At 46.0% G+C, this 15,423-nt stretch overlaps 1 protein-coding gene across 1 annotated transcript in view; it reads right to left on the bottom strand.

The window, feature by feature from the left end:
• The window catches only part of LOC111960565 (serine/threonine-protein kinase SIK2), a 58,821-nt gene that overhangs the window by 9,381 nt on the left and 34,017 nt on the right, over positions 1–15,423 (bottom strand). The window contains exons 7-12 of the mRNA XM_023982614.2: positions 10,392–10,606; positions 7,509–7,661; positions 6,988–7,158; positions 3,605–3,836; positions 2,589–2,888; positions 1,474–1,640 (exon numbers count right to left, since the gene is read on the bottom strand). Coding sequence (XP_023838382.1) covers positions 1,474–1,640; positions 2,589–2,888; positions 3,605–3,836; positions 6,988–7,158; positions 7,509–7,661; positions 10,392–10,606 — 1,238 coding nt within the window. The remainder of the gene's footprint in view (positions 1–1,473; positions 1,641–2,588; positions 2,889–3,604; positions 3,837–6,987; positions 7,159–7,508; positions 7,662–10,391; positions 10,607–15,423) is intronic.

The following is a 15,423-nucleotide window of genomic DNA, read 5'->3' as shown; positions in this document are numbered from 1 at the left end:
CCGGAGGGCATTTCTTATAAACTTCCGGGTTAGAGTCCTGCTCCTTGAAAGCGGCAGCTCTACCCTTTAGCTCAGTGCGGATGTTGCCTGTAATCCATGGCTTCAGATTGGGTGTGTACGTACAGTCACTGTGGGGACGACATCATCAATGCACTTATTGATGAAGCCAGTAACTGATGTGGTGTACTCCTCAATGCCATCAGAAGAATCCCGGAACAGATTCCAGTCTGTGCAAGCAAAACAGTCCTGTAGCTTAGCATCTGCTTTATCTGATCACTTTTTTATTGACCGAGTTACTGGTGCTTCCTGCTTTAATCTTTGCTTGTAAGCAGGAATCAGGAGGATAGAATTATGGTCAGATTTGCCAAATGGAGGGCGAGGGAGAGCTTTGTACGCGTCACTGGGTGTGGAGTAAAGGTGGTTTAGAGTTTTTTTCCCCCCTCTGGTTACACATTTAACATGCTGGTGGAAATTCGGTAAAACAGATATACGCTTCCCTGCATTAAAGTCCCCGCCACTAGGAGCGCCGCCTCTGGATGAGCATTTTCCTATTTGTTTATGGCGGAATACAGCTCATTGAGTGCGGTCTTAGTGCCAGCATCGGTCTGTGGTGGTATGTAGACAACTAAGAAATATACAGATATAAACTCTCTAGATAGATAGAGTATCTCATGATAAGCTGTAGACCACACTACCTTGAGAATTCCTTAGATATCGTGAACCAGCTGTTTAAAAATATACATAGACCGCCACCCCATGTCTTACCAGAGGCTGCTGTTCTATCCTGCTGATACAGTGTAAAACCCGCCAGCTGTACGTTGTTCATTTTGTCGTTCAACCACGACTCAGTGAAACATAAGATATTACAGTTTTTAATGTCCCGTTGGTAGTTTGCTCGTAGGTCATCGACTTTGTTTGCCAATAGAACGGATGGCAGCGGGGGTTTCCTCGCTCGCCTACAAATTCTCAGAAGGAAGCCCGACCTCCGCCCCCTTTTTCTCTGTCTTCTCTTCACGCAAATGACAGAGATTGGGCCTGTTCGCAGGAAAGCAGTATATCCTTCACGTCGGACTTGTTAAAAGGAAAAAGCTTCTACCAGTTCGTTGTGAGTAATCGCTGTTCTGATATCTATAAGTTATTTTCGGTCATAAAAGACAGTAGAAGCAACATTGTTAAAAAAAAAAACGAACCAAATAACACAGTTGGTTAGGAGCATGTAAAACGTCAGCCATCCTCTCTGGCGCCATTCTAATCCCAGCCCCCGTCCCCGCAGGAGGCCTTTTGGTAGGCCGTCAATGTAAATTAGAATTTGTTCTTAAATGACTTGCCTAGTTAAATAAAGGTTAAATAAAATACATAGAAAAATCAAGACAACGAGCTGAATCCCCACTTTGTAGCTTTTTGTCATTGTTGCTAACTATCTCGATGTCTGTCTGTTCCATCCTCTCCTGACACTTTGGAGCCAGTACTGACCTGCAGCATAGGGTCCAGCAGGTTCTCCAGGTTTGCATGGGGCCCCAGGGTCCTCATGGAGGACGGGTCCTCCCCGGAGCCCATCTGCTCGTACATCTGTTTGTTCAGCTCCAGGATGCCTTTGGTCCGTGCCAGGTTCTGGAGATGCTGCCGGAACGCAACCAGACCTAACAACAGAGTTGGGAGTTAGGGTTTCAGCAAAGCTAGAACGCAACCAGACCTGGCAACATAGTTGGGAGTTAGGGTTTCAGCAAAGCTAGAACGCAACCAGACCTGCGCAACAGAGTTTGGAGTCAGGGTTTCAGCAAAGCTAGAACGCAACCAGACCTGGCAACATAGTTGGGAGTCAGGGTTTCAGCAAAGCTAGAACGCAACCAGACCTGGCAACATAGTTAGAAGTCAGGGGATTTTAGCATCCAAACTAATCGTTATAACCCGGTTCCCTTGTATTTATCCGACTGAAATTACATAGCTATCACTTCTAGCCTACTTCCTCTACCGCCTGCAGGGAGAGAGTATGTACGTCATGAGTGTGTGTGTGTGTGTGTGTGTGTGTATTGGCGGTGTGTATCTCTGGCTCCTAAAAGGCTGGGTGACTGTTCCTGGCAGCGTGAACCATGGGACCTGACTCATCCTAATGATAAGGCTATATAAAGATTTGAGACGCTCCTCCACGTCTCCCCCTGCAGCGGCACGCAGAACCCAGCCGCTGATTCACTGACGTTTCAAAACAGCCATTAGAAAGAACTGGGGCTCTGGTGACTCTAAACTCCTGCTGGGTGTGTCTGTGTGTGCAGACTGAAGAGGCAGCTGGGGGGGGGGGGGAAACAACACATCTACCAGTTCATTTTAAGGTCTCGATTAATTGAGTTACTTTACAGGGTGCTTCTGCAACGGGATGAAAAATTCAACAGAGCTATGTAGGCCAAACCTTCAAAGCACAGTCTGATTCACAAAATGAATCATCAGAGAGAGAGAGAGAGAAGAAAATAAGAGAACGAGAGTCAATTTGCAGGTTGAAAATGTGCAGGGTGAGAATGAAGCTGGAAAGAAGGAGAGAAAGATACACAAAGAATGAGATGGAGACTGGTAAAGAGACAACCAGTGGATCTCACCTTGTGTGAGGGAGGTGTCAGAGGCGCGGCGGCCCTCCCTGAAGCTGATGGGAGAGCGGTTGTGGGCCTCCCTCCTCTGGGAGCTCAGGGCCTGCATGGTGGGGTTGGGGGGCCGCTGGCTTATGAAGGGGCCCTGGGTCACGTGGGACCCCGAGCTGTGGGTGTTGGCCAGGACCACCTCGCTGAGAGAGGGGGCGTCCTCCAGCAGACCCAGGTCACTGTGCAAGGAGCCCATGTCGTAGCCCATGTCAGAGTCCACACTGCCCAGGGACGGGTTGTGGCCCATGGTGAACAGTTTATCTGTTGGTTCACAGCAATACAGGAAAGCAAGGGTTCATTGACAGTACTACTGATGGATTGGATATTGCTCTAATCGGGTCACAGGTTTTTCAGGGTAGGGTTGGCATTCAGATGCATTACGAGCTCAACATTTTTCAACAAAATGAATATAACCGTGGCCATTTGCATGACAACTAATTGTTACCCGAAATTCCATAAACGTCACAGCCCGTTTTCCGGGTAAGGTTGCCGGTCAGGAAAGATTCCCGAGGGGTATACTACAAAGCAAGATCAATGACTTAGCCTGTTAACTTTCCAGAATATTCTGAAATAAATAAAACATTTTTAAGAAGATAAGTATGAAATGGGCATGGTCTAAATGCCTCAACCATAATACACTAAGTTTAGCTTTCTTAAATGAACCAGAAAATCGATTGTAATTTCTGGTTGTTTATCAAAGTTAACGCGTTGATCCTGCTTTGTAGTGTACCCCTCTGGCCTTAGCTAGATACAATAAATAAAACCAGTTAATCCACTCATCCATCCACCTATCAATAAATGTGGTGCCTTTAAAATAACAATTTCCACTGGAAGCGCACATTTTCACCATTCACAAACGCAATACTTCCTGGCTTAGCAGATCAACAACCCATCGTATGAACACAGCCCTATGTCCCCTATCTAGCCAATGGCGTATAAGATTCTCTAATGTCCCAGAACCTTGGTTTAGATCTTACCTTGGTTGATGACGGGGCCCAGCTCATTAGTAACCTCGGACAGGGTGTGTCGGCGCTGGCCGAAGCGGGCCGTCTGGAAGGCGGAGAAGAAGTGGGCGGGGTCGTCCTCGGCATCGGGCTCCTCCGTCTCTATGCCCTCGTCGATGGACGTCTCCATCATGTTACTGGGTGACGACACGCTGGACTTGCGCAGCACTGTGGGGGGCAGGGGGTCCAGCATGCAGCCGTTCACCTAAAGGCAAAGACAGGGAGAGGCACGGTGAGTTGCTTGCTGGAGCAATTCATTTAGCTTAATCCATTTACTAAATGTGTTTATAAAATGTATTTCACAGAAATAATCATTATTTCCCTTTCCACATTGATGCTCAATTGTCAGCAAAAGAGCAAATTTTCATCCATACTCGCTAGAGTTGTGGATCGAACTGGGTTTCCAACCCAGACTCTCAGGGCATTATCTCTAGGGAGCTAACGCGAGTTCCCAGCAAGGTTACTCATCATGCGAGAGGGTCTCTCCTTAACGCCTCTGTTACGCTTCACTCTGACGTGAATGGGACCTCCTGCTCTGTCACGCACGGCCTAAGAGGGTGAAACCATTCATCAGGACATGGCTCCTCTCTCGGTTACATGACCAGGCAGCTTCCCCCTAATGTACATATCCAGAGGGTGCTCTTTACTTGTGTTATTGGAGTGGACAGCTCTGGAGTTACGGAAACACACAATCTACTGCAAGGTTTGGGGAATGGATGGGTAAACAAAATGTGTCTGCCATTTCTATCCTGCCCTCCCTTTCCCCCTGTTGCTCAGACACTGTGAGAGGGGGAGAGGGGTGGGAGTCTGGAATGCATGCACAGGAAGTGTGCTTTGGCCGAAAGCACAGCGAGAGACTCTCCCACAGACACAGGCACACTGAGACACAATTACATTCGCTCATCAAAACACACACACGCACACACAATGTCTCTCGCACTCACACGCACACGCTCTGTCTGTCTGTCTCTCACACACCCCTCGCTGACACGGATCAACTGAATGAGTTGCCGGGGAAACCAGAACCCTGGGCTCCTCCAGTCAGAGCTGCTTTGTACAATTCCTGATCCCAGTTTCCTGAAGCATGCTGGGCCAGGAATGCTGCCTGTTACTCAACACACTGGGGAGGGATAGGGGCTGGCTGCTCAAACCCAGGCTACACCAGGCTATTACGGCACACTATACCCTATTTAGTACACTAGTTTGACCAAAAGTAGAGCACGAAATAGGTAACAGAGTGCCATTTGGGACTCATTCCTAGTACCCACAGTGCCTAGAGCAAGCAGGGGCTCATCAGGAGTGAGGGAGGGCAGAGGGAACGGGCCTCAACAGACAGCATCCTGGCCATGTGTCCTGCTGGTGCTCCTGCTGCTGAGATTATGCTAGTTCCCTGTTCTTGAGTGGGCCCGCCGTGTTCACTCACCAAGATAACACTTGAGCGGTGCTTTGATTTAATCTCTTGCAAGTCTGCTGGTTACACAGCAGTTTTTTATGAGGGTTAATATTTTTTTTTTAAGTCCTATTTTTTTGTTGTAAACGTGATAAATAACAAAGTGGTCAAAATAAAACTAGTATAGGGTCTGTGTTTAAGGCAGTTTTTCAAAACCCAGCAGCAAGCAGGGGAATGGTAGGTTGTTCAACGCAGCGTGCTGACGTCAGGAGTGAAGTCGAATACTAAAGCCTGGCCAGGCTGGAAGAAAAGGTCACAGTCTGGCACAGATAAAGACAGAAACTTAGCAGAGAGGGAGGGAGAGAGAGTCTGGGTCCAGACCTGCAGGGGCAAGAGTACAGCGGATGTCACATGGGCCAATGCTAAGTGTGCATGTGGTCCTAGTGTGTGTGTGTTTGTTTGTGTGAGGGGGAAAAAGGTCTCTAACTGTGCATGAGCTGTAGAGAATTGGGCAGCTGTCACGTCAGATGTGCGGCCCCAGCCAGTGAGACAGACAGAGGGGACGGACGGGGCTGAGTGGAGTGGCTTACGTAAGCTGGCGAGGGGCAGCTGTGCCTTGCCTGCTGTGCGGTTACTGTTAGAACCAGCCAGCCCAGTGCCTCAGCCTTAAGGGCTCTGGGGAGCTGCTCACAGGGCAGGACATATCCCTCCTTTCCCCCTCTGACAACCAGGCTGTGGCAGGGTGCACAGACAGAGTGTATCCCAAATAGCACCCTGCTCCTTATATAGTGCACTACTTTTGACTAGGGCACTAGTCAAAAGTAGTGCACCTTACAGGGAATCTATGAGCCCTAATCAAAAGTAGTGCACGGTAAAGGGAATAGAGTGCCATTTGGGACGCAACAGAGGAAAAGGGGGCCATCCAAGTAGCACTAGCAGCTAGTGCCGGTCAGGAGGGGTCAGAATAGGACAGAATAGGCCAGGGGATTTGAACGAGGTTAACACCCAGACATGTTCCCAGCTTATGTACTCTACCGTGGAGCCCCGTTCTCAGTGAAATGTGAGTCAGAGCTCTTTCATAACATAACTGTGACGTAAACACCACCATCCATCACTCAGCCTGCGTCCCCAATGGCACCCTATTCCCTATATAGTGCACTTCTTTTGACCAGAGCCCAGGTCAAAAGCAGTGCACTATAATGGCACCATATTCCCTTTATAGTGCGCCACTTTTGACCAGGGCCCAGGTCAAAAGCAGTGCACTACTAACTAGTGAGTAGGGTGCCATTTAGGATGCAGCCTCAGTCAGAACTAGCTAGAAGCTCCCACACAAGGTATAAAAGYGGGTAAGAGGGGACTGGGGCTGGACTATGTCACTCCTCCGCTGATTTTGTGTTGTTCTATTGAGTGCCGAACTGGCAAAGCTCCCTTCTCTCACTGCCTGGCTATGGGGAGTTGGGGACAGTCTTGAACTCCCTGGGGAGGGAGGGAGAAAGGATGAGTGGGCTAAACCAAACAAAACAGACAGACAAGAGTCCCCTCTTGGATAACTCAACAGCAGTGGCCAGTCGGGGTTGGGGTCACCTTGGGGGAGGATCGGTCCTGTTGCAATCAGTGCTCCATGGGGTTGTGTTCAGTTGGGAGAAAATGCTCTGAAATGTTTTCAAACAGAGCTACTCCCTGAGTTTGTCCAATACGAACATCGATTTTTGTTTCACGTTGCCAATCCATTTGATGACACTCTCCTTTATGGTTTTCTTCGAACTTCCCAAATATGTGTATATAGTTTAATATATCAAATACTTAATATATCAAAATGCTCAATTCCACTAACTCAACAGTGTTATCCAGCTGGAAAAGTGGATAACACTCCATATAGTGGGTGTCTACAGGCCGGGGTGCTTCGGTTCAGAATAGCTTGTGACCTTAGATGACATGGGGCGACTTGTTTGGAGTTGTGACTTACTTTAGGAGTGGCCACATCCTCGACCATGAAGCTGTGCTCGGGCAGCAGCGGCGACTGTGGGAAGTTAAAGGCATCGACAGAGGCTTGGGACAGCGCTGGGGAGCGTAGTAGACCCCGCACCCCATGGGGCAGGAGACCCACCTGGGGGGAGCCACCGCTCGGCTCGCTCGGCTGTAGGGGAGATAGATGGAGGGGTACAGAGAGCGCAAGAGAGAAAGATAAGGAGACGAGAGAAAGAGATGAGGAAAAAAGTTGGATAGAGAGAGAATCAAAGAAAGAGAGGAAGAGGGTGAAAGGTGACAGAGAGAGCGAACAAGAAAGAAAGGAAGTTGAATGGATAGAGTGAAAAAAAAGGGGAAAAAGAGGGCAGGGAAAGGAAGAGAAAATATGTTTAATGAACAGCCAGGTGTGAATGTAAATGTCCTTGATCATTACAACCACAGACACCCATACTAATGCACCACACAGACAGACCTGTTTTGTGACGCCAAAAAAATGGCAACGAAGACAGAGAGGGTTACCTTGACGACCGTCTGCTCGGCGATGGTGCTGGGCCGGCGCTGGCGTACGTCAAGCCGCTGCTCCACAGGGAAACTGCAGCGGTGGGCATTGAGACGCTCCACCAGCAGGTAGTAGATAGCAGCAAAGTGGTTGTAACTCTTGTTCTGGAGAGACTGGACACAGGAATGTTAAAGCTGCAATATGTAACTTTTTGGGCGACCCTACCAAATTCACAAGGAAATGTGAGTTATAGATATGTCATTCTCAATGAATGCCAATCTAAGAAGCGGGATCTGTTCTATGTGCACCATTTATATGCTTCCCGTTCTTAAGTTTCATTTTTGCGTCTTTTACTTTCGGTTTTGTACACCAGCTTCAAAACAGCTGAAAATATAATATTTTTGTGTCATGGAAAATTTATTTATTTATTTCACAGCGGTTTAGATCAGTGGTTCCCAAACAGGGGTACTAGGACCCATGGGGGTACTTGGCCTATCCACAGGGGGTACTTGAGAAGAATCATAGGACAAATATAAGCACCCACTAGGGCTGTTGTGGTGACCGTATTACCGCCACATCACCGGTCACGAGTCATGATGGCAGTCAAATTCCACGTAACCGTTTAGTCAGTAATTAGGCTTCTCCAAGGTATGATGCTGCTGCTGGTCATTAGTAGCCTACCAAACTTGCTAACTGCCTGGTACTCAATACTCTATTGTCCCTCTAAATCACTCTGACATCAATGCAAATGTGATCGAAAAACTAATCAAACACTTCATGAGAGCCCATGAGCTCATGTTGCGCAACATTTCTATAGGCTATACAATAGTGCGATAAAACAAAGTGATGGCCTCTATTAAAAAGAGGTGGATTCTATCAGCTTTCTATAGGGTAGGCCTACTATAAGCACGTTGCTTATCTTTAAAACAGGAGTATAGCCTACCTGGCTGGCATGAAAATGAACCACAGGAAAAGCGTCCTCCATTTGATATTTAAGTGCATAGATGACATGTATTTTTCCCCGCTGCCCGTTTCGAGACAGGTGCATGATAATGGTCCATTCGAAATWAAAAATAATTTCACATATTATTTAGTATATGTAAAGACAAGATTAAATCAGGAATAGTCTGATGGGTGACAATATTAGCTTATTACTTGTGAGTGATAGATTATCACTACCAGTTTAAGGTAAGAAACGATTAAAGTGGCCAAATACCTTCTTAAAATTAAGCATATTAATCTGCTTTACAAGGGGTGTAGAGCCTAACTGGCATACATAAGTAGCGCGTGAGTTTCAAGTTTGGGGAAGAAAATGTTCACCATAAAAATGCACCTTTTATAATAAAAGCATTACGTGCATAATATAATTTGTGGTCCCTTCTGATAATGGTCTTTTCCTGCTATAGCCTACTGCCGTGTGCGATTTTCTACGCTTATAATGTGACAATTGCATCCCATAACTGTCCCAGACTATGTTTGGAATATTTATATCTCGCACAGAATAGGTCAACTTTTGTACTATAGGGGATAGTAGATTGACATAGGCTAGTGCTTTTGCTGTTTTTTAGGCCTACTCATCTTGTTGGCTGACGAAAAGTAAATGTGGACAGTTCTTCTAATATCTTCAATATGCACCTCGGAATTAGATAAGCACGAGCGCAGTTGCGTCCGCAATGTGTCTGTCTTCACTTGTAGCCTGTGAGAAAGACCAGATCAGGAGTAAAGGGTGCATTTTTTAAGAGTGCATTATGGCCCCACAAGGGGATGCCGCCAGGAAATTCGAAGCATTATCAAGTGCTTGTCAAATTGTGAATGAGAGACTGACGAAGTGTGTACAGCCTGCGAAAAAAACAAAGCTGAGCTCATGTCTTGCAAGCAACTTTTTCAAATCATCATTAGTCGCATAATGCAGCCTTACAATGTATTAAAACATCTAAAAACATATACCCCAATGTTTGTAGAACTCAGAATATGCTATTCTGTTCCCCTGAAATAGACTACATTTTCATTATAATCACATTTCTTGAGACCTGTCTAAAATAAATAAATGGATTTATTGTGACGGTTTAGGCTATATTACATGGATTTATTAGACTTTTTAAAATGTAGATGTTCCAAAGGTATGCATCAGTGGTTTGTAGGCTGTGTGGAAGCCAGGAGATGATAAATGTGTTTATGTTAATTAACGGTCAATTACCGCGACAGTTATTTGCTTGACAATCACTGGCTGATGAAATTTCATGACCACCACACCCACCAAATTATTATAATTGTATTATTAGCTAACAATCAACAGAAGTAATAGGGGCAACCATTCAAGTATTTTTTGTTGTTGAAAAAAAACAAAAATATGAATAGTTTTGGGTCCAGAGTGATGCCTAGAGTATCTATGAGGGAATTTGTCACCCAAAGCGACTTACATTTATGCGTACACACATTTTTTAGGTATAGGTGGCCCTGGGAATCGAACCCACTTTCCTGGCTTTGCAAAAGCCATGTTCTACCAAATGAGCTACAGAGGACCATTGTGCTAACATCAATACTCATAATAGGGTGTCATTAGAGATACAGTATATTCACACTTGCACACTACTTTGAATCCATGCACAACACATTGCTTCATTCCCTTTAGTATGCTAGTTAATGCTAGTGTACAAAAGTCCACTGGCATATAGTATGCAAGTATACAAAATTGTGTTTTGCGACGAGGTGGGGGGCCGTCCAACCAAATCTTGCTTAGGCCCACCAAAAAGGTTAGAGCCGGCCCTGCTAGCGTAGATATTGTCTGCGTCCCAAATGGCACCCCTATTCCCTTTACAGTGTACTACTTTTGACCAGGGCCCTATGGTCAAAAGTAAGGAACTATATAAGGAACAAAGCACCCTCTCTCGGCCATCTCTCACCTCAATGGTCTTGTGTTGGTCGATGCCCAGGCTGTGCATGAGTCGCAGAACCTGCTCGCTGTACTCGCCCACGCTCAGGTCCCCCTCCTGTTGGTACAGCATGGGCCTCTGCACAGGCACGTCCAGTGCCATCCACTTGTGCTCCTTGATCTGAGCCACCGACAGACGCTTGGACGGGTCCAGCACCAGCATCCGCCGGATCAGGTGCTCGCAGTCTGAGAAGGGAAGGGGAAAAGGAATAAAGATGGAGACAGAGAGAAAGGGGAACAAAATCAATGTACAATCCCTGGTTCTCAGATCCATAACAGATTTTCCAATATCACTTGAGACATCGTCTGATGACAGAGAGGAGTGTGTTCTCCTGTCACGTCTGACTTTCCACATTTGCCCCGACACATCAGACCATACACAACAACACGCAGCCCGGGACAGTGGTACTGTGTGTACGGAGTGTACCGAGTACAGAAGGAAGAATACCCCCGTTTGAGTGAAGAGAGCGCTCCAGCTAAAACGTTGGGGGAACAAAGCGGTTCTATTAAAGCAGGGCCGGCCACAGAGAAGGAGTGCCTCCACTACTCATGCTAAGAAAAACAGATGAGCTCAGGCAGGAATGCACAGCAGGCTTTCTCTCGTTTTTCTCTAACCCCCTCTTGTTCTCTTTCTATCCCTAACCCTCTGCTTTCTTTACTCCATCCCTCTCACACTCCCCTCCGCCATCTCTCTCGGAGGAGGATGGAGAGACCTCTTATCCTTCAGTTAGCGGCTAAATGAGCTTGACGTCACCAACCGCTGGGTCTTAATAGGATTACTGCCCACTGGGCTGAGGCTGTTCTGTTTTGTGCTCGTGTGTGTGTTTGTATCTGTGTGTGTGTGTGTGTTCGCACATCGGTCTGCCTGCATGCGTCTCTGCTCTTCTCACCTCTTTGGCACGAGCAACGTACTCATCTTGCCTTCTGCGGTCTTATTTACAGTGCCTACGGAAAGTATTCAGACCCCTTGACTTCTTCCACACTTTGTTACAGCCTTAATCTAAAATGTATTAAAATCCCCCCCCCCCCTTAATCTACACACAATACCACATAATGACAAAGCATACAAATGTTTATAGGCATTTTTGTACATTTATATATAAAAAAAAATATATACATATATCACATTTACATACAGTTGAAGTCGGAAGTTTACATACACTTAGGTTGGAGTCATTAAAACTTGTTTTTCAACCACTCCACAAATTTCTTGTTAACAAACTATAGTTTTGGCAAGTTTTTCCAACAATTGTTTACAGACAGATTATTTCACTGTATCACAATTCCTGTGGGTCAGAAGTTTACATACACTAAGTTGACTGTGCCTTTAAACAGCTTGGAAGATTCCAGAAAATGATGGCATGGCTTTAGAAGCTTCTGATAGGTTAATTGACATCATTTGAGTCAATTGGAGGTGTACCTGTGGATGTATTTCAAGGCCTACCTTCAAACTCAGTTGCTCTTTGCTTGACATCATGAGAAAATCAAAAGAAAATCAGCCAGGACCCCAGAAAAAAATTGTAGACCTCCACAAGTCTGGTTCATCCATGGGAGCAATTTCCGAAAGTACCACGTTCATCTGTACAAACAATAGTATGCAAGTATAAACACCATGGGACCACGTAGCCGTCATATCGCTCAGGAAGGAGACGCGTTCTGCCTCCTAGAGATTAACGTACTTTGGTGCGAAAAGTGCAAATCAATCCCAGAACAACAGCAAAGGACCTTGTAAAGATGCTGGAGGAAACAGGTACAAAAGTATCTATGTCCACAGTAAAACGAGTCCTATATCAACATAAACTGAAAGGCCGCTCAACAAGGAAGAAGCCACTGCTCCAAAACCGCCATAAAAAAGCCAGACTACGGTTTGCAATTGCACATGGAGAAATGTCCTCTGGTCTGATGAAACAAAAATAGAACTGTTTGGCCATAATGACCATCGTTATGTTTGGAGGAAAAGGGGGATGCTTGCAAGCTGAAGAACACCATCCCAACCGTGAAGCACGGGGTGGCAGCATCATGTTGTGGGGGTGCTTTGCTGCAGGAGGGACTGGTGCACTTCACAAAATAGATGGCATCATGAGGAAACCCAATTATGTAGATATATTGAAGCAACATCTCAAGACATCAGTTAGGAAGTTAAAGCTTGGTCGCAAATGGGTCTTCCAAATGGACAATGACCCCAAGCATACTTCCAAAGTTGTGGCAAAATGGCTTCAGGACAACAAAGTCAAGGTATTGGAGTGGCCATCACAAAGCCCTGACCTCAATCCCATAGAAAATTTGTGGGCAGAACTGAAAAAGCGTGTGCGAGCAAGGAGCAAGGAGGCCTACACACCTGACTCAGTTACACCAGCTCTGTCAAGAGGAATGGGCCAAAATTCACCCAACTTATTGTGGGAAGCTTGTGGAAGGCTACTCYAAATATTTGACTCAAGTTAAACAATTTAAAGGCAATGCTACTAAATTCTAATTGAGTGTATGTAAACTTCTGACCCACTGGGAATGTGATGAAAGAAATTACAGCTGAAATATATAATTCGCTCTACTATTATGACATTTCACATTCTTAAAATAAAGTGATGATCCTAACTGACCTAAGACAGGGAATTTGACAAGGATTAAATGTCAGGAGTTTTGAAAAACTGAGTTTAAATGTATTTGGCTAAGGTGTATGTAAACTTCCGACTTCAACTGTAAGTATTCATACCCTTTACTCAGTACTTTGTTGAAGCACCTTTGGCAGCGATTACAGCCTCGAGTCTTCTTGGGTATGACGTTACAAGCTCGGCACACCTGTATTTTTGGAGTTTCTCTCTTCTCTGCAGATCCTCTCAAGTCCTTTCAGGTTGGATGGGGAGCGTCGCTGCACAGCTATTTTCTGGTCTCTACAAATATGTTTGATCGGGTTTAAGTCCGGGTTCTGGCTGAGCCACTCAAGGACAGTCTCCAAGTCCCTGCAGCTTAAAAACATCCCCACAGCATGATGTTGCCAGGTTTACTCCAGACGTGATGCTTGGCATTCAGACCAGAGTTCAATCTTGGTTTCTTCAGACCAGAGAAACTCCAAGCTGGCTATCATGTGCCTTTTACTGAGGAGTGGCATCTGTCTGGTCACTCTACCATAAAGACCTGATTGGTGGAGTACTGCAGAGATGGTTGTCCTTCTGGAAGGTTCTCCCATCTCCACAGAGGAACTCTGAAGCTCTGTCAGAGTGACCATCGGGTTCTTGGTTACCTCCCTGACCAAGGCAATCTCCCCCGATTGCTCAGTTTGGCCGGGCAGCCAGCTCTAGGAAGAGTCTTGGTGGTTCCAAACTTCTTCCATTTAAGAATAATGTAACCCACTGTGTTCTTGGGGACCTTCAATGCTGCAGAAATGTTTTGGTAGCCTTCCCCAGATGTGCCTCGACACAATCTTGTCTCGGAGCTCTACGGACAATTCCTTCGACCTCATGGCTTGGTTTTTGCTCTGACATGCACTGTCAACTGTGGGACCTTATATAGAAAAGGTGTGTGCCTTTACAAATCATGTCCAACCAATTGAATTTAGCACAGGTGGACTCCAAATTGTAGAAACATCTCAAGGATGATCAATGGAAACAGGATGCACCTGAGCTCAATTTCGAGTCTCATAGCAAAGGGTCAGAATACTTATGTAAATAAGGCATTTCTGTTTTTTTAAAAACCTGTTTTTGCTTTGTCACTATGGGGTACAGTGTGTAGATTGAAGAGGATTTTTWAAAAATGTACTCCATTTTAAAATAAAGCTGTAACGTAACAAAATGTGGAAAAAGGGAAGGGGTCTGAATACTTTCCGAACGCGCTGTATGATGACTGCCCTGTTGCCGAATGAGCACTTCTCTGGCTGAGAAATCCAGCAAGAGAGAGGGATGAGAGAGAGGGGGATGAGAGAGAGAGAGAGAAACTATGCAATCCACATTGACCCTCTTCTTTTCTCTTGAGTACATTTAAAATACATTTTTATTCATTTAACCTTTATTTAACAAGGCAAGTCGGTTAAGAACACATTATTTACAATGGCGGCCTACACCGGCCAAACCCAGACGACACTGGGCCAATTGTGCGCCGCCCTATGGGACATCCAATCACGGCCGGTTGTGATACAGTTTGGATTCGAACCAGGGCAGACACTCTGGTTCGAATCCAAACTGTATCACAGTTAGTGATGCCTCTAGCACTGAGATGCCGTGCCTTAGATCGCTGCGCCACTCAGGAGCCCAGTACATCAGGACAGCATCATGGAAATATTCAGGGCCGGACGGTTAACACCTTTCGACAGTTAAAGAAAGCAGGGGGGGGGGGGATGTTCTCGGATTTCTGTTACACCAAATCCCCTGGGGCCGCTTCGTTACGGAGGTCAAAGAATGTACGGTCCTGGGATGTACAGTACTGAAGGAAAAATAAAGTAGTGTACTACCAGTACAGCGAGGCCTGATTTTTATATACAGCCTGTGTACTGTACCGTACAGTGTGTGTATGTGTGCCAGTGTGTGTGTTGCAGAGACTGAGAACATGCGGGGAGGACACGGCACTCTGTTCTTCTCGTAAGAAGCGGAAGGAGGGAACAGGACCGGAGCGCGCCGTGGGGCTGCATTCTCAACATGGACTAAATAGTCCACCCCTAAAAGGGGAGGCTGGCAGAGCCCTGCTTGAACTTCACTGGCTCTTGCCCAGGTTATGTAAACACAATGACTCTGGCTCTCTCTGATTAGAGTTAAATCGCACCAGGTTGACGTATAGAGTTCGCTCGAACCAGATAAGCTGAATTCTCTAGATTTGGAGCACCACCAAAAGGAGCACTGTTAGGATCTTCAGTGCCCATATTCATAAAGCGTCTCAGAGTAGTAGTGCTGATATAGGGTTAGTTTTGCCTTTTCGAGCATAATGGAGAAGATGCACAGTATATGGACAGAGGAGACCTGATCCTAGTTCAGCACTCCTACTCAGATGTTTTATGAATGGCTCAATCTTGTCCCTCT

Source organism: Salvelinus sp. IW2-2015, linkage group LG4p, assembly GCF_002910315.2.
Source record: "Salvelinus sp. IW2-2015 linkage group LG4p, ASM291031v2, whole genome shotgun sequence".
Classification (NCBI taxonomy): domain Eukaryota; kingdom Metazoa; phylum Chordata; class Actinopteri; order Salmoniformes; family Salmonidae; genus Salvelinus; species Salvelinus sp. IW2-2015.
This window is presented reverse-complemented; position numbering and strand designations above follow the sequence as displayed.